This window comes from Melozone crissalis, unplaced genomic scaffold (genome assembly GCF_028551555.1).
Source record: "Melozone crissalis strain CALT ecotype California unplaced genomic scaffold, PUWL_Pcris_2 ptg000120l_1, whole genome shotgun sequence".
Lineage (NCBI taxonomy): Eukaryota > Metazoa > Chordata > Aves > Passeriformes > Passerellidae > Melozone > Melozone crissalis.
Window position 1 is genome coordinate 3,366,782 of NW_026535896.1, and position 24,215 is coordinate 3,390,996.

At 55.9% G+C, this 24,215-nt stretch overlaps 1 protein-coding gene across 1 annotated transcript in view; it reads right to left on the reverse strand.

Moving 5' to 3' along the window:
- Positions 1 to 23,959, reverse strand: part of ETS1 (ETS proto-oncogene 1, transcription factor) — a 45,889-nt gene extending 21,930 nt beyond the window's left edge. Inside the window, exons 1-2 of the mRNA XM_054292903.1 lie at positions 23,890 to 23,959; positions 349 to 468 (exon numbers count right to left, since the gene is read on the reverse strand). Of these exons, the coding sequence (XP_054148878.1) occupies positions 349 to 468; positions 23,890 to 23,959 (190 nt within the window). The remainder of the gene's footprint in view (positions 1 to 348; positions 469 to 23,889) is intronic.
- Between the last annotated feature and the right edge of the window lie 256 nt (positions 23,960 to 24,215).

The following is a 24,215-nucleotide window of genomic DNA, read 5'->3' on the forward strand; positions in this document are numbered from 1 at the left end:
CCAGGCTGGATCAGCCTTAATGGGGACACGTTTCATCCAAGGAACAAGCTTTGGATTTGTTTGGGACTTCTAAAAATCCCATAATTTCTCTGACCCCTTCTCCCACCCATTTCTCCAATTTTCTTGGTTTCTCCCACCAGCCTCTGTTAAAGAGTTCATGCTGCTTCTCTGTTTAGTGGAGATGACTTGTCCACATTTTTCCAAGAAGCTTCAGGTGGTATTTGAAAGGCAACACCACCTGAGGAAAACCAGCAAGGGAGCTGGCAGACAGGGAAATCTGGGCAGCCTGGAAGGAGGACACAGCTCCTGTGGGGGTACTGTGGTCGTTCATAGGAAGCCAAGTCTTACCTTTGGGAATTCCCAGCCGCTGCTGCTCCTTGGCAAAGCCGCTGAACGTGGCTTTCAGTGCCTGGGACATCATTTCTTTGCTGCTGGGCGTTAATAAAGGCACATCTGCACACTCCATGTCTGAAAGAAGCAGGAGGGAAACACAGCCATGAGAACACGGGGCTGGGAAAGACATCAGGGAATGCCAGCCAGGTGTACATGGTGTACCTACACTTCTGGAATGTTCTACTGGATGATGATATCAAGGCCTTTCCAGATATCAGCCTGCTGGGCTTCAGCATTCCAGGTGTGTCTAGAGCTTGGGAAATGGCTCCACAGCTCCAGGCACTGAGGAAGGCAGAGTCCCACACCAGGATGAGCAAGAAAGAGGGAGAAAAGCATCCCTGAATTGTCACTCTGTCATCCCAGTGCAAAGAAAAGCAAGGAGAAAAATTATAGAATCCTAGAAAATTCTTCATCCTAGGAAGTTCCTCCCAGTGGGGGTGGGGAGGCCTTGGCACATGTTGCCCAGAGAAGCTGTGGCTGTCCCTTCCCTGGAAGGGTCCAAGGCCAGGTTGGAATAACCTGGGATAGGGGAAGGTGTCTCTGCCCAAGACAGGAGGTGGGATGGGATGGGCTTTAAGGTCCCTTCCATCCCAAACCATTCCATGATTCTAGCATGAAAAAGCGAGCTGACAGCAGGCTGAGACAGGATGGAGGAGTGGCAGAATACCCATTTGAGGGGGGAAGGGAAACAAAGAGCTGGAAAATCCCACATTAGCCCAGAGTTACGTCAGGCACATCCATAGCAGGAGCCAGGGTGAGTCATGGCCAACGCTGCCATCCCATGGGACAGCGGGGCCAAGCCGAGAGCCAGGCCTGGAGTCAGTCCTGACAAGCACCAAACCTCTTCCTTTCCTTTTTTAAATCCCTTTTTCTAATTTATTTGGAAGGAGATGAAGCTTTGTAGCCAAAGAGTCTCACAATAAAAGCAAGCATTTGAGGCAAAATATCTGAATAGAGGTTTGGCTCTTTTCCCCGTACTTTCAGTGTTCCTGAAAAACATCTTTGATGGAGAAGGAAAGTCTTGAACAACCACCACCCCAAAAACTGCCCTTGGTCAGCAGAGATGAAAATCTTCCACCTGAGGCTGGTTTAGGTCTGCAGCCTAGTGGAAATTTTCCATGAAAACTCAGTGGAAAAATGACACCACGGGCAAAGAAAGTCTTTGGTGTTCTCATGAATATCTGGACGCCAACACTGAAAATCAAAAATTCTGAGTCTTGTGGAAACTCAACCACCACAGTTTTCCATCGCTCCAAGTTCATTAAACTCCTGATTTAATAAACTTTTACACCTGCAAAAAGCTGCTGTTGCAGACAGTGTTGGTATTTTCCTGATAAAACACAGAGTCAGGGATGAAAGCAGTGCTGCAGCCACTGGGAAGAGCCAGCCCAGCTGCCCAGTCTGGAACTCCTGCTCCACTCAACTCCTCTCCAGCCAAACTCATGGGCAGCATTTAAAGGCCAAACAACCCAACACTGGGTTTTTTTCCAAGTAGGAATCTGGGGGTTGGGTCAACAGAATTCTAGGACAGTGGTGCAGTCATCACCCCTGGAAATGTTTAAAAAACCGATGGATGTGGCTCTTGGGGACATGGATTGGTGGTCACCTGGCAGTGCTGGGGAATGGTTGGACCTCATGATCTTGGAAGTCTTTTCCAACCTAAACAATCCTGGTTTTCCATGGATAAACTTCCAAATGCAGCTCTGTAGCACAGGGTGGGGGTAACAATGCTGCAAAGCATCCCCAGATCATCTGCTGGATGCTCCCAACACAATTCCACTGCCAAGCCACACAGAGCAACTTCTCTGTCCCCACTTCTGCACCTTCCACCTCTCAGCCCCAACACAAAAATTCCCCCTTCCCTCTGCACATCCTCCAGCCAAGTCCCCAGGGCTCTCAAGAAATCATTTGCAGACTCTTGGCTCAGGTAGGAGCAGTGAAATTCCCGACACGGAGTCTCTCAGGACACAATTCCTGCCCTCAGCCCAGCACACAATCCAGCATTGCCTCCACAGTGGCAGGATCAGGACCTTCGAAAGCAAATCCCACATCCAAAGGCTATTTGGCAAATTACACTTCATTATTTACTGGATTTGGCTGGAGAGGGCACGGAAAATGAGCAGCCACCATCGCTATCTCTGTTCCCCATCTGCTGCCTGAGATAACACTGGGAGAAAGTAGCTCGGTGCCCCTTTCCCTTCATCCTCAAGTTACACTTGAATGCTCTGCTCTCCCTGCTCCGTGGCCACAGGGACCACCCAGGAATCTGCTCCCTCTGCTGCCTCAACAGCAGCTCCTGCCTGCCCTGGGAAGATGAGTCAGAGCCAGGCTGAGAAAACGGTTCTAACCCCAATTTAACACTGAATCACCGTGAAAACCTATGTGGAGGTGAGCTCCTCAGGCCAGGCACTGAGAGCAGGGTGAAAAATGGATTTTTGTGTCTCTGCAATAGCGAGGGCCCATCCTTGATCCTGCTGTTTGGTCGTGCAGGATCCACGGGTTGGCTTTGCACAAACCCAGCAAATCAATTTTTCAGTAGCGGGAGGATAAGATTTCAGTTTAGGAAGGTGAATGCTGAGCTCTGCACAAACAACCTGTCAAAACAGGGGAGACTTAAAAGTGATTCCCAGGGAGAGGTCACAGGGAAGCAAACAATCTGTTCCCAAATGAAAAAAACCAAGCCAGAGGATGGTTGCTATTTAAACACCCAAATCAACACAAATGTGCATTTCAAGGCTTCTGCAAAATCTGTTGTGCTCGGCAGATTTAGGACTAAAACATCATCTGCTTTTTCCTGCAAGGTCACAGCCACTTGTTTGAATTTCTGCTGAGGACAGAGCAGCCCCAAAGCCCTGAGCCTGCAGAAGCCTTGATTGGCTCAGCAGTGTCCCAGAGCAGGGGAAAACTCACCCAGGGAAACCAAATGCATGTGTGAAGCTCTGCAGATGTGCTTGAGGACAAGGCTTGGCTGGTGGCTTGAGAAAGATGGGGTGGATGGACAGTTTTTACCCAAATTCTGCTTCTGCTGCTCTGAGGGTACTGAATTTATTTAAATAATTCAGTATTTATTTTAAAACTGGGTGGTTTATGTGCAGGGAGCATGGTGGGTTTCACCCAGCTCTGTGCAGGGCCAGGACTCGGACTCAGTGATCCCTGTGAATCCCTGCCAACCTGGAATATCCTATAATAATCCCATAATTCCATGAACTTTGCTGCTGCAGGGAAATTCCTTCCCGTGGAGGCAAACCCAGCCCTGGCAATGTCCTCCAGCCCTTCGCCTCCAGTCTGGGCTGCCTAAAGGTCAGAGTTGAGCAGAATTTCAGGAACAAAAGCAACAAGCCCCGCTTTGCTGCCCCGGTATCAGCTTTCAGTGCCATCTGAAACCTGTTTGCAAGATTTTAATCAAACCTTGCACCAATAAAACCTCTCCTTTCGCGCTGCCCACGGAGCTCAGGCTGTGTGCAGGGGCTGGGGCGGGAGCCAGCACCAGGCCCAGCTGTTCCACCTAAACCCAGTTTAGGAATGCCGGGGCTTTAATCCCAAAAGCAAGCTCAGCAGCAGGGGCCAGACTGGGATTTCTGGAGGTTTTTATGAGCCCATCAAAGCCCCTGACACGGCCGCCACGTGCACCCAGCTGTGGGGATGCCGTGTCCTCGTCCCTGCCGACAGAGCCGCCTTTGATTTCCCTCCTGGGAGAGCAGGCAGGGAGCTCTGGGTTGATTTTTAAACTGTGCCAGGAGTTGCAGTCGCCCTGTTGAGTTATGTCAGCAGCATCTGCAGAGCAGAGATGCAGGATTTGCCTCTCATGGGGACAGCTTTTATCTGGCTGCAGCTTTCCAAGGCAAAGAGGGATCTGGAGGCTCGGTTCTCCAAACCAGGCCCCTTCAGCTCCCTGACATCCCTGGGGATGGGACTGGGAGAGACAGAAGGATGAAACACCCTGACATTGCCCTGGATGGGTTCTGTACTAAGGGGGACCTGCCCAGACCCCCCAGCCAGGGGCATGTGGAGCCTGAGAGAAAACCAGGAGCAAAGGGGCCAAGATCACCAAGTTCATCTCCCAGCCAAATTCCCACTCTGCTCCCACCAGGCCCTGCATGTATAAACTATTTCCACACATCTGATCTTTTTAAAGGACTCGGATTTACAAACTTCAGGGATTTTGACCTTCAAATGCACAGAACTCCTCTGCACGCCAAAGCCATTTGCAGCTGATTGCAGAAGGAAAATAAATGGCAGAGAGGGCAAAAAAAGGATGGGCTGAGCAGGGGAATGGGAGCAAAGCCATTTTTCAGCCCAGTTTCCACTCAGGGTCAGTGACTCCTCCAAGCTCCCCTCAGCCACTCACTTTTTTTTCCATCAGAGCCCCAGTGAGTCCCTGTGTGGGGTTTCACCCAGTAGCTGCTGGAAATGGATGTGGGGAGGGTCAGAGCAGAGCCACCTGACCCCACAGCACCTCCTGTCCTGGATGGATGGATGGATGGATGGATGGATGGATGGATGGATGGACACCAAGGGCAGGAACCCAAGGTGTCCTCAGCCTCCCCTGCCCAGGCCTGGAGCACAGGATGGTGCATTCCAGGCCTTGTGTGGCTTGGCAGAGGCACGGGGACAAGGGGGAAAGGCTTGAAAATGAAACAGGTTAGATTTAGATTTAGATTTAGATTAGATTAGATTAGATTAGATTAGATTAGATTAGATTTCAGGAGGAAATTCTACCCTGTGAGGGTGGGCAGGCCCTGGCACAGGGTGCCCAGAGCAGCTGGGGCTGCTCCTGGATCCCTGGCAGTGCCCAAGGCCAGGCTGGACAGGGCTGGGAGCAGCCTGGGACAGTGGGAGGTGTCCCTGCCATGGCAGGGGGTGGTATGAGATGGCCTTTAAGGTTCCTTCCAACCCAAACCATTCCAGGATTCCATGATTAAATTAGGGAGAAAATTCAGGTTAGTTTTAAACAAGATCCTTTGCATCCAAGGGCTCCATGAATTCATGCCTGTGTCCCTCAGAAACCTCAATCCTTGAGCCCTGAGGCAGCTGAGATCCCCATGGAGCCCCCATCCCATCCTGGAGCTGCCCACACTCCAGGATGTCCCCCCACTGCTGGGTGAGGATGGAGCAGGAGTTTCCCAGAGGGTGCCAGGGGTTCATCTCCCACCCTCTCCCATGTGCCCACAGTGAGTCCGTGCCCACCAAGGCCATGGTTCCCCCCCAGCTCCTCTCCCTGAGCCCCTCTGTCCCAGCTTTCCTAGGGATCCAGAGCAGGGCAGAGCTGGAGCTGGGGGAAGCTGCAGCACACATTTCCCAACGCGCCCCAGCTGGGAGGGTTCAGCAGCACAGAACCTTTCTCAGGATCAGAGCAGGCTGAGGAGAGGGGGGCTGGGAGCTGAGACCCTTCCCACGCTCCCCAGCGAGGCTGCCAGGCACCGTGGAGCCACCACGGCCCCACCACGTCCCCACCACGTCCCCACCACGTCCCCATGTCCCCAGCTCGGGTTTCCAGCACCCCCAGGCTCCTCCAGCCCCTGGGACAGCTCTGCCTTTCCCAGGTGCCCCCAACCCTGGAGCTGGGACACTCGGGCAAACAACCCTGGCTGAGCCCCCTGTTATTTAGGCAGGATTAGGCAAAAATTTGTGTGCACTTTTGAACTGTTTTCACAAGCGTTGCCTCTCACTCCCACGCAGGAAGCAGGAGAGGAGCCGGCCTGTTCCAATTAGGGCTCCTCGGACCCAAAGGGCAGCGAGATTCCAGGGGGGGAAAGGGAAAGTGGGACAGAAAGCTGGAAAAAATGGGACCAGAAGGAAATCTGGATGGGGAGCAGGGATAAGCACAGCAAGGGGTTTTTGCTGGGGATGGGATGGGAGCAGATGGGGGAGATTTGGGTCCCCTTCCTGCAGCAACGTGCCAGAGAGCAGCCCTGCTTCCCTCTGCAAGGATGGCACAAAAGGTGCAGACATTTGCTATTTTAATTTAAAATAAATATATTTCTTCAACAAAAAAATAAAAAAGAGAAGAAAAATAAGTCTTTTTTTCCCCTCCTTCAAGCAGTGAAAAATAAATACTGTGAGATGAAAGCTGGGCTTCAAGAGAAAAACAAGAGAGGAAACCGAAAGCCCACAGTGCTTAGCACCGCAGAAAGCCCAACAAAGCCGGCTTTTTTCAGGCCCTCAGCAGTTTTCTTAGGGAGATGTGGTGTGCCATGGGGGCCAGCTCTTCCCCTCAAAACGGGCCTGAGCACTGTCCTGCCTAAATGCAGATAAAAGCATTTTGTCCCAGGTTTGGCTCTGAGCACTCAGAGCACCAAAGGGGAAGGTTTGGCTGTGGGTGAGAACTTGGGATGCTCTGCTCAGCCTCGGGTCTGGGGTTCAGCCCTGTGAGCCATGGCCTGGCTGTGTGCATGAGGAAAACTGGCCACAGAGCAGCACCAGGTGAGGGAGGGCTGGCTTGGCTCTGGGTTTGGCAGCTGTGAGGAGCCAGGCCCAGGGAAAGGACTCTGCAGTTACAGCTCACCCTGCTCAGGCTGCAGCTCCTTCTCCTCCCTCGCTCTCCCTGCTTTGTAACGTGGGTGTTGGATGGCAATCCTGGGAAAGCAGCATCCTTGAGAGTCCCAGGAGCTCGCAGGGGAGCAGCCTGGTGGGCAGCTCGCTCTGTCCTTGGCTTTTGTGGGGAGAATGAAGTGCTAGAGAAAGGCCGCGGCTGAAGCTGAGCTAAACCACAGCCCCTGAGTCAACGCTCACTGTGACTATGGGAAAGCTCCCCCAGTTCAGCGGGGCCAGGGCCCACAGCTCCTCTTCCTTCAGCAGCTCAGGGGCTTCCCTCAGCTGGGGATTCACCCCATCCTCCCCATTTCAGCTGCTGCAAGGAGCACAGATGGATAAAGCAAACCCTGGGGAGATTCAGGCACCTCTGAGGTTGGGGAACGTGGCCATGGTTTAACAGCACTTGTTGGAACCATGAAAGAAGTCAGAAACAAGACTGATCATCAATCAAGTTCCACCAGCATTGCCCAGAGCAGCTGTGGCTGCCCCTGGATCCCTGGAAGTGTCCAAGGCCAGGCTGGACAGGGATAGGGAAGGTGCCTGTGGGATGGGATGGGCTGGGATGGGATGAGATGGGATGGGATGGGATGGGATGGGATGGGATGGGTTTAAGGTCCCTCCCAACCCAACCCACCCAAGAGCTCCAGGATGAGATGCTCCAAGGCTGGAGTGGCTCAGGTCCAGCAGCAGCTCAGCACCAGACCCTGCCACTCTTGAATCAGCTCTCATTGGCCTCTGCAGCCCCTTCAGATTTAAGAGCATCACAACCTAAAACTTCCACCAGCCTTTTCCGAGCCCGCTGGCCTGAGGGCACAGTCCAGGTCCATTAAACCCCCGTGGAGGCTCCAGGCTGCAGACAGCCAGGCCAGGAGGTTGCAGCCAGCCAGGAGCAACCTCCACTTACCCAGCCCCTCCTGCTCAGGAGGCAAAGCCATCGCTTCCCTGCCTCTTTCCCCATGGAATATCCCAGCAGCAGCGTCCCTCTGCAGGCAGGATTAGCGCCTCACCTCCAGGCTGGGATCGCCTGTGAGCCAGGCTTCCCCTAATCACCCTAATCCCTGCTAACCGCGCCTCTAAAGGCTCTAATCCCCAGGCAGGGCAGGGCACACGTGCTGCCGAGCCTGGAAAAGCCTGTCAGGGACACCCAGCCCTGGCAAAGCCTGTCAGGGACACCCAGCCCTGGCAAAGCCTGTCAGGGACACTCAGCCCTGGAAAAGCCTGCCATGGACACCCAGCCCTGGCAAAGCCTGCCATGGATATCCAGCCTGGCTGGAGGCAGCTCAGGTGGAACCAGCCAGCCCAGGTCATGCCCCACCTCCGGGAGATGCTCCTTCCAACCCAGCCCCGCTGCTCACACCCCACAGAGCTCAGGTTGCTCAACAGCAATGGGGAAAAAGGGAAAAACCCCTGCCAAGCCCCGACACTCAGCACGGAGCAGATGAGCACAGATAAGCACCAACAGTGCCCTGCTGCTGGCACAGAGCCCAGCTGCTCACGGGCTCACAAGCAGAAGCTGCTTGAAGCTCCTCACTCTGCCAGGAGCCCTCAGTGCCAGCCGTGCCCCCAGAGCCTTGCAGGGCTGCAGGAGCCCAGCCTGAGCCCGCCAGAGCAATCCCACCTGGGCTCCAGAACTCAGGGCACGATGCTCCAGGTCACACACAGCCACCTGTGAGCTCCCATTCCCTTCCAGCCTGGTCACACCCAGGAGTTCTGCTGCTCTCTCCTCAACTCCCTGGCTGATGTTGCCATTTCTGGCATCTTTGCTGAGGGAGGGATGGGACTGGAGGGTTTGTCCCAAAAGAAGAATGAGCCCATCCCAGAACCCTGCCATGGGTTTTTCCTGGGTTGCAGAGGCACCCTTGGGATGCTCCCAAGGTACTCCCCAGGCAGTTCAGATGGAATATTTCTCCATCCATCCAAACAAACCCTCAGACTCTTCTGCAGATATTCATCTCCCTGTCCTTCATCATCACCCAGGAATAGGGACAGACACAAAGGGGATTCAGCTCCAGCACCTCCAGCTGCTGCTGCAGGCTGGGGCTGCCAAGCCATGCACCAGAGTCTCCCAGCAAGGGAGAGCAGGGATGTAGCAAGGCCAGGTTGAGGATAATTGGCAGAACATCGTGTGGGGAAGATGCTGTCAGGATGGAAAGTGTGAAAAGGGAAGGCTGAGATCTCTTGGCAGGGCTGTCCCCTCGCAGCAGGAGGAAGGCCAAGGAACCTTCACTCAAGCTGAGCTCTTTCATCACTCACAAAGGATCCCAACCCTCCAAGCCGGCTCAGACACTCCTGAAGAACAAACTGTGCCAGCACACTTTGTGAGCAGCCACGCATGACCTCACAGCTCGGGATGTTTTCATCCCGCAATCCTGGTGATCCGTGTGCAATGACTCCATGCCCTGGATAAAACCCCATCATTTGTGCTGCCCATCAGCAGGACACGAGACATTTCTGAGGCTGATGGACTCCAGAGCTGTCCCTGCTGCTGGGGAATCCTAACAGAAGCCTCAGTTCCCTTGCCTTGGGAAGGGATTAGACACGGAGATGCTCAGCCAAGCACCTCCAATGCCTGTCCCGAGGAATTCCCAGCCTTCCCCTGATTTCCCTGCTCAGACTGATCCCTCTGTGTCCAAGCCCGGCCCCTGCCCCCGGGCCGAGTCACGCCAGACACGAGGCAGCACATGGCAGGGCAGTGGCAGTGCCCGTGGCTGGGGGGATGTTCAACCCCCGATATGTCCGACCACATCAAAGCCTCTGCTGCGCTCACCAGCTCCCATTCATCCTCCGGGAATGCGTGTGAGAGCCGGACCTGCCGCGGCACCAATGGGGAAGGTCCCTGGGGATGTTCCTGACGGCCAGAAGATCCCACAGGATGCTGCCAGCACGGAGGAAGGCGGCGATGCGGGAGGATCAGAGGATGACAAGGGAGGGAGGCAGGCTCGGCAGCTCCGGGTCACCTCCGCTCGCTGCCGCGGGCGACGGGCGCTGGGCGAGCCCTGCACGGCTCGGCAGCTGCAGATTCCTGCCTGTCCCAGCCCTCCTCCGCAGCCTCGCCGGGCACCCCTTCCCCGCAGGGCAGCGCCAGCACACAGCCGGCATTGCTCAATGCAGCGCCTGTCACATCCCCAGCGTCCCTGGCTGCGGGGACACCGGCCAGCCCCGCTGTGACAGCTGCGACAGCTCCTCATCCTGCACATCTGGGACTGCTGCGCTCACAGAATCACAGAATTTCTAGGTTGGAAGAGACCTTTAAGATCATCGAGTCCAACCATACCTCAACTAGATCATGGCACCAAGTGCCACATCCAGTCTTTTTTTAAACACATCGAGAGAGGGTGACTCCACCACCTCCCTGCGTAGATGATTCCAGTATTTGACCACTCTTTCTGTGAACAATTTCCTCCTTAATTCTAGCCTATATCTCCCTTGGCGCAGCTTGAGATTGTGTCCTCTTGTTCTGTCTGTTGTTGCCAGAGAAAGAGACCGACCCCCAGCTCACCACAGCCACCTTTGAGGAAGTTGAAGAGAGTGATAAAGTCACCCCTGAGTCTCCTTTTCTCCAGGCTGAACTACCCCAGCTCCCTCAGTCGTTCTTCATACGGCTTGTGTTCCAAGCCCCTCACCAGCCTCGTTGCTCTCCTTTGGACACGCTCAAGCATCTCAACATCCCTCCTAAACTGAGGGGCCCAGAACTGGACACAATACTCAAGGTGTGGCCTCACCAGTGCCGAGCGTGTGCAGGGTACAGGGAGGAGGAAGAGGAGGAGGAGGAGCCCAAGAGCTCCTTCACAGGAGCCCTGTCCTCACCTGTCCTCCCCATGTCCCCCTCACCCCTCTGCACACCAGGACTCCAGGGCTGCCCTCCCTTATCAGCCCAGTTGCAGTTTCCAAAGGCGGAGAGGGAAGATTAGGATATTTAGCTTTGAAATCAAACAAATAATTGCACAGGCTTTCTGCAAACACATCAGGGTTGGGAGGTCAGAGAGCAGCTGGTAAATCTCAGCACTGTTTGCTCTGCCTAAATAATATTAGACCAAGAATAATCAATCATTTTTAATCAACAAAATTATTTATAACTCTTTAGAGCAAACAGTTAACTCCAAAAGATGGCAGGTAGTGATCCACACGTCTCCAATTCCCCTCTGTGCTTATGGATTGGCTCCTGTGCATCCCTGGATTAACTGCCCTGGAGATTTGCCCTCACAAGTGCCATGACCCCCTCTGAGGGTGTCCCTGGCCAGGCTCACAAGCACACACTCAAACACACACGAATACACCCAGCAGCCCCCCTGTAGCTGAAACCCCCGCCAGGGCAGTTCACAGCAGCCACTGCACACCCCAAGCACCTTCCCAAACTGCATCCCCCAGGGAGGGAAGGAGGGAGAACCTGCTGGACAGCAGAGGAGAAGGTGCTCCTTCTGCTCTGCCACTTGAGCCAGTCTATCTTGAAGTCTGGGAAACTTTCTCCATGAATGAGGGTCAAATCAGTGCTGCCCTGGGAGTCAGGGCACCCCAGAGCAGACAGAGAAATATTCCCAGTGCCCTGAGTTTCCACATTTTACCATTTTTTGAATTCTGAAATATTCTGGCATTTTTAGTTTTCCAGAAGTTCTTTAGGCATTTACAAATCTTGCAAGAGCCGCTCCTGGGGTTGTGGCTGTGCTGATGGCACCACTGACCCCTCCATGGTGAACCATTCATGTCCCACACCCTGCACATCCCCCCAGCCCCGGGCAGGCTCTGCACAGCAGCAGATGATCCCAGCAGCCACAAGGACAGGAGCCTTTTCCTGGCCAGGCTGGAAGCCATGAAAGCCAAGAGATTGCTGAGAGAATAACAAGAGCCAGCTTCCCATTTGGGACCAGGAGGGAACCAGGACAAGGCCATCCCTGGGTGCTCCTGCCAGCCCTGCACCATTCCACCTCCCTGTTCCCTGCCCAAGCTCAGCTCCCCCAGTGATGGAGGCCAGGAAGGGCCTGGGAAAAACCTGGGAACCAAAGCTCTGCAGCCCACGCCAGCCTCAGGAGCAGTGGTGCCAAACTCATTTCATTTCACAACTTCCCAGGAACAATTCTCCTGGGTTTATTAATTTTTAAGCAGACAAGAAAACCAACAAAGGGGATTTTCCAGGAGAGCCCCAGGACTAATCATCTCCATCCCAGGCTGAGCACAGGGCTCCTGGGCTTTGCCCAGGTGTGTCACACCATGCAGCATCCGGGTTTCCGGTATCCTCAGGCACAGGAGTGAGGGTTTTCCCAATCCCCAAGTTCTTCTTTTCCAGCTCCTACTTCTAGGAAACTTCCCACCAGGGAAGGGACCAGTGCAGGGATTGGGCCAGAGCAAGCCCTGGGAAGATGAAGGTGGGAGTGAGCTGGGAGAGGCGGCCAAAGAGGAGCTGGGCTGCCCCATCAGGCTCAGCCCTCCCATCCCAGAGCCAAGCGCTGTCCAGGATGGATTATGTCAGCTCCTGGCCTCACTGGGAAGAGAGAAGGGCAGGCAGGGATAAATGTGAGGTGCTGGGATCTGCCCAGAGGAAGCCTGAGCTTGGAAACCTCGGTGAGGGCTGGGGGAGAGGCTGAGACGCTCCCAGGCCTCGCATCCACCCCACGGAGCATCCGGAAGCCATTAAGGAATTACAGCCCCGCTGGCCCCGAGCCCTCCCGGGCAGAAGTGCCTGGAGCAGATGGTGAAAGGGCTGATTGAATTCGGCTGCTCAGCCAAGAGGCTCTTTAGGAGACACTCAATGGAGGAGGGGGTGGAGGGGGCGGCATTTGGGACTCGGGAGCTGGGAGCCCTTGCCAGGAACTCCAGGAATCCTCTGTCAACCCTAAGGAGGCTGGAGGAGCTCTGGCAGTGACTTGCATGTGTGGTTTGAGGGGTGTGAGATTCCCTTGGGAGCTTGGCCCCGAGCTCCTGGTGCTCCAGGAGTGACTCTCCAGTGATCCAAGGCTGGTTCCTCTCCCTTCATCTCCAAGGGCACCGTGCATTGGACCAGCTCCCTTCCAGGGACCTGGCATGGCCCCAGGAGCTGAGTGATCCCAAGCCTTGGTCCCAGCTGAGGAGGAGGCACAGGAGCTGTCAGCCCAACAGCCCTGCCCACCCCCGGGGCTTTCCTCCCAGAAAAATGCCGGTTTGTAAAGATCCTTATTTCCCAATTTGGTGTAATCCCACACTGGGTATGGGACCAGACCTCCCAAAGAGCCCTCAGAGCGGGATGGAATTCCAGTTACTCTGGATGAAGAGGAGGTGGGGAAAAAAGACCAGGGTGAGAGAAATGTAGGATGAAAAAGAGCCAACAGGAGAGGGGAAAAAGCCTGAGGAAAAATGTGCTTGGAAAGTCATCCTCGGTCCCAGCCCTCCCGGGGGTGATGCCAATGCCTGGGCAAAAACACAGATGGAGGAACCCAAATTGCCTGGGGATGAAGGAAGGGCTTAAACCCTCCCAGGAAAGTGGAGGGGAAGAAAAGGAGGAATGCCCCAAAAACCAACACAGCCCCAAGCTCCGGGCTCCCTGCCCTGGCCAGCCAGCTCCAGCTCCCCATTCCCTGTGTCCCAGGGGGACAGGCATCGGCTCCAAGGCCCCCGTGCCATCCCCTATGTCCGAGTCCATCCCTGTTTTTCCAAGGGAGAAAGCTGCAGTGAGTCCCCCCGGGATCCCTGGCCGGCTGCCCGAGGTTGGGAAATCGGGAGCCTGGTCAGGCTCTGCCGGAGGGGCCGGCACGGAGCGCTCCGTGACCGTCAGGGGATCTTTGCGGAGCAATCTTTTCCGAGACAAGTCATGAGATTATTTCTTGCCTGGAATTTGCTCCCGCAGCTCCCATCGGCCCCGGACTGCTGAGTCAAGAGACCGCCGGGGCTGTGCCCTCCAGATGAGTAAATAAATTGCCATGGGGAGCGCGGGGGGCCGGGGGGGCTGGCGCCCGGCGGGGCGCGGGCTGGGGCAGGGAGGGACCCGATGACTCCCGAGCCTTGGGCTGGGGATGGATCCCGGCTTGGCAGCCGCGCACGCAGTTAGTCACCAGATTAGCCAGCACTTACACACGCGGCTTAAAGGCACATCATCCTCCCTCCCCTTCCCTCTCCTCCTTTTCCTCCGGGGTCTTATCCCCCTTTTCCCTTTTATTTTTGAGATTTCTTTCAGCCGGACTTTGGCTCTCAGTGAGTGCCAGGGACGGGCAGCCCGACAGCCACGCAAGGCAGAAGCCCTTGAAGACACCGAAGGGGGGAAAGGGTCCGGCCCGGGGGCACAGCGCTCGGGCAGCCCCTTCTGATCCCTCCCGTCCCGCGGTGCCGCTCGCCGGGCGCTCGGGTCACTCTATAGGATCCATATGGCCCCGGCTGCTCCGCGCTCGGCTGCTTGGAAGCAGGAATGGTGCGAGTCATCCCGCTCGAAGGCAAACAGGCGCACGGCCGGGGCCTTTCATGTTCCGCCCTTTGGAGCCAAATTCAAATCTGGAGCCGCTTAAAGGGATGGAAAGAGCCCGAGCGAGGAGCGGCCCCGCCGGGCCACGGCTACCGGGACAGCTCCGCATCGCAAACCCCGCGGCTGCCGCTGGGAAGGGAAACTGCCCCAGCCTTCCCAAACCCCACAGATACCACTGGAAACTGCCCCAGCCTTCCCAAACCCCCCTGCTGCCATGGGAAACTGCCCCAGCCTTCCCAAACCCCACAGATACCACTGGAAACTGCCCCAACCTTCCCAAACCCCCCTGCTGCCATGGGAAACTGCCCCAGCCTTCCCAAACCCTGCTGGAAAGGGAAACTGCCCCAGCCTTCCCAAACCCCCCTGGAAAGGGAAACTGCCCCAACCTTCCCAAACCCTGCTGGAAAAGGAAACTGCCCCAGCCTTCCCAAACCCCACAGATACCACTGGAAACTGCCCCAGCCTTCCCAAACCCCGCTGGAAAGGGAAACTGCCCCAACCTTCCCAAACCCCACAGATACCACTGGAAACTGCCCCAGCCTTCCCAAATCCTGCTGGAAAGGGAAACTGCCCCAGCCTTCCCAAGCCCCACAGATACCACTGGAAACTGCCCCAGCCTTCCCAAATCCCACAGATACCACTGGAAACTGCCCCAGCCTTCCCAAACCCCACTGTTCCCACTGGAAAGGGAAACTGCCCCAGCTTTCCCAGACCCCAGCACAGCCCCGGACCCCAAGCCCGAAGTTGGGGCTTGGGAAATGCCACCGGTGCTGCTCCCAAGCTCCTCTGCAGCCCGGGGCTGATGGCAGGGCTGGAGCAGAGGAGCTTTTCCTCATTTGCAGCTGCAGAGCAGGAGGAATTGCATTTGCTGATCTCATGGAGCAGTCTGAGGCATGGAGCAGTTGGGTAACGTGCCTCGAGCACTTGAAAAGAGAAAGCTCTTGGCATTGCATTTTCAAACCGCTTCTAACAATAATGGGTAAAAAAAGAAGGGGAAAAAAAAAGACCCAAATTTCACGTGTCCCACTCCATCTTTTTTTAATTTTCCAGTGGAAAAAGCCAGGACTACTCAGCTTTTGCAAGTTGTTTCTTCAGAGGGTTCAGGTTTCGGTAAACAATTGCTCAAAACTAAAAGGTAAGAAAGCAAAAACCCCCTTTTCTGCTCCCAGAGCAGTGACCAAAATTCAGTGGCTTTGCACAAACACATGCAGGCACCTCTGAAAAAAACTTTCATGTGGGTCAAAATGCCACAGTTTGATTATTGTGATATAAACTGCTGACAACGGGGGGTAAACAACAGAAAACAACCCCAAAGCAGTGCCCAGTGTCCAGCTTCAGCTTTTGGGGTCTGCTGCTGGCAGGGGCAGCTTCCCTGAGTGAGCAGGGTTATCCTGCAAGGCCGTGCCAGAAGAGGCAGCATCCCAGGGAATGGCAGCCAGCCCCATCCCGCCGTGCCTGACTTGGTTCCCGAGAGATGCTGAGCCTGCCCCAGTATCCCAGCACCCCCAAACTGGGAATTCCGGGGGGTGGATGGCTCCAGGCCTGCCTGCGGCTGGGGAGGAGCCGGGCAGTGGAACACAGAGCGTGGAGAGCAGGAATCCTGCAAGCAGAGGGAGACCTGGAGCACCCAGCTGAGGATGCTCCCTCCTCCCTGAAAGCGTGGAATGGGAGTGCTGTGCCTCAGTTTCCCTAAAAACAAGCTCTCATCAAACCTTTTCTCAACATCTTTTGGGGTGCAAGGCCCCAGAGCCTCAGCAAGAAGCTTTCAAAGAAAAGCTCAGTCCTTGGTCTGGCTTCTCCTGCACTCCCCACCAGCCATGAGAAGAATGCCTTGGAATCACGTCAAGTATTTGAGATGAGATGGGGGGAGAGAGAGGGGGCAGGCGAGGGGAGAGGGGGAGCTTTTGACTCAGTGTCTGGCTTCTTTCATCAATCCCACATTCCTGCTCATGCCATCACCCTCCGGGAAAGTGCCACAACCTACAGAACCCATGTGGAGCCAATTTAGAATCCCCTCCGTGTAAGAAAATGCATTTTGTTAGCAAGCTCTGGATGCTCAGCTGGGGTGAGGAGGCAGCCCCACAGCCATCCCAGAATGGGATTCAGTGGGAAGATATCCTACACACAGCCACAGCCCAGAGCACAGCAGTGCTCCCTGCACTCCCTCCCAGGAGTTCCAGCCCAAATATCCCCGGGGTTCCTGCCCCAGCCATCTGAGCTGGAGGTCTCTGCTCTGCTGGCTGTACAGGAAAGGTTTAAACATGAGGGAAAAAGCTGGAGAGCAGGGAATTGCTGGAGCAGGTATTGCTGTTGTGCCCAGCAGCAACTGGGAGATGAATGAATGGGAATTCCAGGCCCAGAGCCCCGTTCAGAGCCAGACAGAGCCCTGGGACTTTGCACATCCCAATCCACAACCAGGGCTGTCACAATGACTCCAATCCTCATCCCCAGAGCACAGGGAGCCACAGAAAGGAGGGGATTTTCCTCTCTGGGCAAGCAGAGTTTCTCGGTGTGTTTGTGATATTTCTCTGGCAGGTTATATTTATCCACGAGCTCCAGGAACCAGATGTGGGATGGAGGGGCTGTGCTGCAGCAGCTTCCTGCCTCCCTGCAAACACCAGCCCCACCTGCCCTGCCCAGAGCAGGACACAGCCTGCAGGGCCAGGAAACCCTGCAAGGTCAGCACAGCCAGGGAGGGGACAGGGACAGACGTGTCACCTGCCTGGTCCTGCACAGGGGGCATTGCTGCCATGAGCTGCTGATGTTCATGGGACAGAGCAGCAAATCTGGGAGTTTTGGCAGTTGACTGAAAAAAAACCCCAAAACCTCAACATAAAAATGCAGAGTTTCAGTTCAGAAAGAGATGGTAGTAAGAGAGCAGAGCTTGACCCATCCAGGGCTACCCTGAGCCAGCCACCTCAGGAGGAGGATGGAACACCTCAGAGCAGCTCTGAGCACAGCCCTGGGGCTCTGCCTCCCCCTCAGCCCTGCAGGGCTCAGGCTCTGCCAGGCAACGTTTGCAGCCTTTGAAAGGCTCTGGAGCCAGGGTGAGACACTGAGACACCGCAGCTGAGCCCTCACACCAAACTGCAAACTGAAACCACCCTGGCAGTGCCCAAGGCCAGCCTGGCCAGGGCCCTGAATCACCTGGTGCAGTGTGAGCTGTCCCTGCCATGGCAGGGGTGGAACTCGATGAGCTTTGAGGTCCCTTCCAGCCCAAACCATTCTGGGATTGAAGGATTTATTTCTATTTTTGCCATCTCTGTGCAATTGGTCTCCAGCTTGGTGTCCATCCCAGACTGTCCCTCCCTGTTCCAGGAGATATTCAAGCATATAAAGCTACTGTAGATTTCCACATTTTCCAATCACTGCCAGGGAAGCCTGCAGGCACAAACCCCCAAAGCTGGGGAAGCTGGGCTGGGGAGATGAGAGCAGCTCTGCAGGGCTTGCACAGCACCCAGCCCAGCTTTCCAAAGGCACCTCTGCAGGAGCAGATCCCACTCCAGGCCCGTTATCTGCAGAGCCATCTCCCAGCTCTGCCATGGGCAGCACTCAAGTGCTGCCCCCCCTCAAATTCCACTGCACCTGGGAAAAATGTAGGAGCTCGTAGGAGAATCAATAAATATTTATTGTTTAACCAGCAGTATTTTGACTGGAGATGTAAGCATGGCCCTGTGCCAGGGAAACAAGAGCCTTCTTGGCCAGCGCTGCAAACAAATTTTTGTCTGTATCTCGTTGGAAGATTATAAACTACACAATGAAAGGAAAAAAAAAGAAACACAGGCAGCGAGCAGCTTAGTCACGGAAGAGGAACAAAAGAGCTGAGATGGATAACTGTGGCATGGGGTTACAAGGAAAGGGCTGCAGGCCTGAATTTTGGCTGTGAGACAGCTGTGCTGCTCAGATCAGCTGCAGATTGTGCCACTGGCTCCTGCTCAGATGGGGCTTGGAGCTGCACCAGGAGGCTCTGCAGAGACACTGGGATCCAGCAGGAGCTCCCAGCCAAAAGCAAACTGGGGAGTCAGGGCTGAGCCTGCAGAGGCACAGCCTCGCCCCTGTGGAACACCCCAATTCCCACAGGGATCCCAGGATCAATGAACAGCCAGGCCCTGGCTCCAGGGCAGTTTTAGTGCTCCAATACAGCAGATCATCCCCTCCTGTGCACCTCCTCAGCGCCCTGGCACGCTCCTACACAGCACAGGTGCTCCACCAAACCAGCCTTGCCAGCCTGGAGGGTGCCAGAGCTGCATCCTTTGGATCAGGGACAGCAGTGACACTTGCTGTCCTACATCCTGCCATTCCCTTCACCGTGTGCCATGCAAGGACCAGCTGACAGTGCAAAAAGGAAAAGACTCTCCTGCCTTATCTGGGACAGATTTACTTGGATTCATTCCCCAAAATCCCAGCAGATCCTGATGCCACAACTGACAGGAGCCATTTAGGGTGGCAGCTCTGCCAGCTCACATCCCTGACGTGTTTCACACAGTCTGATCCTACTCACACCCACCTGAGGCTTTAATCTCTGGGACAACCTGTGCACCCTCAGCCTGATGCAGCTGCCCCAGCTCCTCACACAGCAGGATCCATTCCAGAGGAATGTGAATGTGGATTTCCACTTTTTCCCATCACTGCCACGGCAGCCTGCAGTTCCACCCAGAGCTGGCTCCCAGAGAAGCTGGGGCTGCCCCATCCCTGGATATGCCCAAGGCCAAGTTGGACAGGGCTTGGAGCCACCAGGGCTAGTGGGAGGTCTCTAAGGATTTCAACCCAAACCATTCTGGGATTCTGTGATAATCCCGTGGCAAATCTCAGTGTGCCACAGTCCTTCTGGGGTCCCAGCCCCTCGCTGCCTGCCTGCAATCTGCTCAGGATTTGGGAGTGCAGGAAGCCCTAGGATGTCTCAGCAGCTCCTCTGGAGAGCAGGAGCACAGCATTCCAGCACGAGCCTGTGTTATCCCTGCCCTGTGTTATCCCTGCGTTCTGTAAGGCCCATCAAAGCATGGCACGCTGTAATTACATGGCAAATTAGGGGCCACTTCATGGAACCACACTGTAATTACACACTTGGTGCGTGCTTTGGGGAGCTCAGGATGGAAACGTGAAAGGAACGGGGTTTGCTCCTGTTCCCTGGAAATCTCCCTCCCTGTACCAGGTTAAAAACCAGGGATGTGCTCTCTGGATGTGTCCCTGAAGGAGAGCACCGTGAGCTGCCCTCTTTCAGAGCTTTGGTGTGAAGCTGACACTAAAAAACTTGAAGCTGGTGGCAGCCAAGTGCAGCCAGTCCCCCCTCCCGGGCACCTCTCATTGCCGCATCCCGGCTGGATACCACAGTAATGGGCATTTTGGCAGCGCATACAGAGGTAATTGCTCTTCTTCAGCCGAGTTCTCACCTCCTCCACAGGCAATCAGCGCCGAAAACGCGAGAGCGGCCCCAAGCCCTGCACTGCTGAGCCTCAGCCCCGCTGCTGATCGCTGCAGCCCACACAGAGTATCCCCAGCGCTCACCTCGGCTGCACTGCAGAGCAAAGCGTTCCAAAAGATGCGGGTGCCATTCCCTGCATCCCTGGAAACACCAATTCCTGCTTTCCTTTCCCAGGCTCTGGCATCCCGGGTGTCCCTGGCAGGACAGGTGAGCTCTCCCAGCGCCACTGAGGCAGAGGGGGACAGAGAAGGTGCCGGAGCAAGGAGGGAAATGCTGGGGCTCGGAGGGAAATGCTGGGGCTCAGAGGGAAATGCTGGGGGCTCAGAGGGAAATGCTGGGGCTCTCTGCTGTGTTTTATCCTGCATGGAAACGAATCGTGGCCATGCAGGAGCCAGTGCCCGTCAGCAGCAGGGAAACTGAGTCACACAGCAGCTGACACAGCTGGAGGGCTCAGCCCTGCGAGGATAAGGCAAGATCAAACCTGTCTTTTTGAGAATAATGTTCCAAGTCCCTGGGCATTTTCACCCTGAGCAGCTCAGCAAACTGCCCCCGTTGGTCGGGCTGGTCCAGCTGTGACCCCGTTCTGTGCACACCTGGAGCCAGGGATGGCTGCAAACTTGTCCTCCCTAGACAAGGCAGAGGCCAGAATGAAGGATTCCCTCCTAAAACCCAAAGAAAAGGGATTTTCTCTGCCCCTTGCCCGCGGCCAGGCTCTGTGGAGGAGCTCTGAGTTTGCCAGGCTCGCTGTAAATGCAAACTCCCTTATTTGTCTGCGCTGAAAGTGAAAGCAAAGCCTGACCTGGCTGTGGGAAGGGGGACAAGCACGGTTCAGGCAGGTCCTGCATCCCCGAGCAGCACGGGAGCTGTGTAGGAGCTTCCCTGTACCCAGAGCCTTACAGAGCTTTGGGCTGGAAGGGAAAATCTTGCTTCAGCCCTAAGTGATGTTGTCCCAAATCCTAAACAGAGGGAAAAGCTGTTGCCAGATAAAAGCACACCCCTGGGATGCCACCCACGCACAGGCCAATGGAAACAACGTGTCCGTGTCCCAGCTGTCCTCGGGGTAGGCACGGGAAGGGCCAAAGAGCCCGGATTGCTGTGCTGTGTGTGCACAGAGCAAACCCTTTTCCAGGAACCAATCCCCCCCTCCTGCTCCCATAATCCCATAACACACCTCAGGGAAAGGAGGCAGGAGCAGGGCTGGATGCAGGATGGGCAGTTTGGCATCCCTGCCCCACTTGGGATGCCCAGCAAGGACAGCTGGGATTACAGCCCTGCTCTGGTACCTCGGGGAGGCAAAGCTGCAGCTTCCTGAGCAAGAAATGAGCACTGGGAGCCCCAGTGACAGCCCAGAGCTCCCAGAAGGGCTGGAGCTGCTGCCCACAGCCAGCAAATGCAGCTTGGCCGAGCTGCAGGAAACAAAGTGATTTGTGGAGGGCAGCCTGCATCAGCCCCCAGGTGAAGTTCCCTTGGGGTTGAATTTTGTGTGGTTTGGGGTTTTACTGTCTCAGAAAACGTCCCACCAAGCCTTTGGTGGATCAGCCATGTATGCACAACCACAAGTGATGCTACCACCCTTCCATCACATCCTGCTAAGAATATCCACACAGAATTGTGTCCTGAAGGAGAACTCACCCCATGGGGCTCTGGCTCTGACCTGCTCATCTCACTCACACATTCCTGCTGCTAATAGTGAGGGTGGAGAGGGAGGATTTGGCTTTGGAAGCTTTCTGGAGCTTTACAGCTCCACATCCCTTCCAGGTTATTTTTAAACCCTTTGGACACCACAAATCTCCCCGGAGTTTTGCAGGCAGAGGTGTGGGGTGGAGCAGGGTTTGGTTTGGGGGGTGAGAGGGGACAGAGTTTCACGGGACATCACCTGGCACATCAAACATCCTGCACAGCTGAAACCCTCAGGCTGCAGGGCCCTCCCTGCCCAGGGTTAACCCCACGGATCACATCAGCAAGGCTGCTGTGAGAAGGGACATGGGGCTGCAGTCCTTCTCAGCCCATTTTGGAATTAAGGACGATGGGAACATTTGGTGGTGGATTCAGGGCTGCAGGAGCCATCAGGGAGCAGATGAGCCCTCCAGGAGCAGAGAGAAGAGATGTTCCCTGCTCCCCTGGCCGGATCCCAGGAACACGACCCAGCAGCATCCACACTCCTTCCCTCGCCATCAATCCCACCAAACCAGAGAGCTGCAGCTTTTTTCTCTCGGAGTTGGAGGGGAAATGAGGTTAAGCCAGCTAATTGACAGCGCTGACCTTTGTGGCTCCCAGCAAGCGCAGCCACCAGCACAGGAGCGGCTGCAGCTGAGCCAATGGGAGGCAGAGCATTTCTACCTCTGGGTTTGTGTTTTTCAGAGCTCTTCAGAGCACTCGGAGTTTCAACTTTGGGTCAGCTCTAAGAGCAGTTTGCTGACATCAGCTGCAGAAGAGCTTTCGGGACAGAAGAAAACGAACTTAAGGCAAGGTGAAACTCCGAGTGCTCCCTTCAGGCACCAGGGAATTCCACTGCTCCCGACACCCAGAGCCTGTGTGAGAGCGCTCACCCACACCAGGAGAGCGCAAATTTTAACAGATACTTTACTCCGGAGTGAAAAGCAAATCTCACTCTACCCTGACTGCCCAGGTGTTTATTCCTATCCCGTTTTCCTCCCCTCCGAGCAAACAGGCTGAAAGGCAACAATGAGTCTTCACCAGAGTTTTAGGAAATAGGCACAAAGGGGTCCTCAGCTCCCCTCCAGCCTCTCATTTCAGCTGTGTAGGTGCACTCTTAGCATCCCTCGGGCATTTGGGAGCCTGGCGCTCCCCAGCCCACCCCGGGGCCAGGCTCAGCCCTGCTGCCCGGGCAGGGAGCGCTGGCACCTCTGCCCCGCACAGGGAGCTCCCTGCGGCCCGGCAGGGATCCCAAGGGGAACACTCCTGCACTGGAGCCCATGGACGGCTGAAGCCAAGGTGATGCTGCCTTTGGAGCTCTCTGCAGCCCCGCTGATGCTGCACCAGCATCTCTTGAAGTGGAAACACCAACCCCTGTGCGGCTCCAGCACTCAGCTGTCATTTCATTTCCACACGCAGCCCAAAATCCCAATGCCTGCGGGAGCTGTGGCTCCCTTCTGGCTTTCCTAGAAACTTTCTAACCGGCAGAGAAACGTACAACTCAATCTTTAATTTGATTTTCTTTGCCGCACCGGTGCTGCACAAAACCCAGCGAACTTCCAGTTTGGCGCAGTGGGAATTGCAGCAGGGAGAGATGAAGCAACAGGACTGGTTTAATGCAGAAAAAAGGGTTGTTTTTTGTTTTTCCTGCGGGTCCTCCAAGCTCCATCCTCCACCTCGCCTGGGCAGGGCAGAGAGGAGTTGGGCGCCCGGGGTCAGCGAGCAGCCAGACGCCAGCAGTGTGTGAACAGCAGCCCTTATTCTGGTCAGCCTCGGCTCGGAGCAGCAACCACAGCCAGCAGCAGCTGAACTCACCCCGCTTCAACACACAAAAAACCCTTCTCGCCTCCCTCCAGTAACGTGTTGCTCCCTGCACCCTCTCCCCACCCATTTCTCCAGCTCCAGAAGGGCGAAAAAAATATCAAAGCGGCGGGTTTTCCTGGATTAAACGTGCTAAATCCAGAGTATTTAGCACTGGAGTTGTGTTTCCCAAATACCACGAGTGCCTGGACCACACAAGGCATTTCCAGTCAGGGATGGGGGAACGCACATCCATCCCAGCTAGCGATGGGAATGGGCGGGAGCCCCGGGAGCGCATCTCTCCTGCCTGCCCGCCGGACGGGCTTCCCAAATCCCGGCAAGGATGCCAGGAGCCCGAGGGAAGGAGGCTGGAGGGGCGGCGGGATGGATTTTAAGAGAAGGAGGGGGATGGAAAGTCATAAAAGCGCTCGGAAAGTCAACTCGCCTTCGGCAGCGGGCACAGCCCGGGCGGCGCCGCTGCGCTGCGACTCGGGGCGCGCTCCGTGTTCCCTTCCAAAGGACAACCCCAAAAAACCCCACACCGACCTCCCTGCCCACCCCTCCCCAGCGCTCCGGCCTCTCCCCCCGCCAAAGCTCCCCCGCCGCCGGGGCCGGGGCCGGGGCTGCGCGGAGCGGGGCGCGGAGGGGACGCGGCGCTCACCGGGGGACGGGAAGAGCTCGATGTCCACCTTCTCCGTCTTGATGATGGTGAGATCCACGGCCGCCTTCATGGCTGGGGCAGCGCCGCGGGGGCGTCGCGCCGGGAGCGGGGGGCGGCGGCTGAGCCCCGCCGAGCGCGGAGCGGGGCGCCCGGGGCAGCGCGGCCGGCGCTGCCTCCCTCCTCCGCTGCTCTTCCTCCTTCTCCTCCTCCTGCTTCTTCTCCTCCTCCTCCTTCCTTCCTTCCTTCCTCCTTCCTTCCTCCCGCGCTCCTCGCTCCGCTCCCGCCTGCGCTGCGCTCTCCGCTCCGCTCCGCTTCGCCCGTCCCCG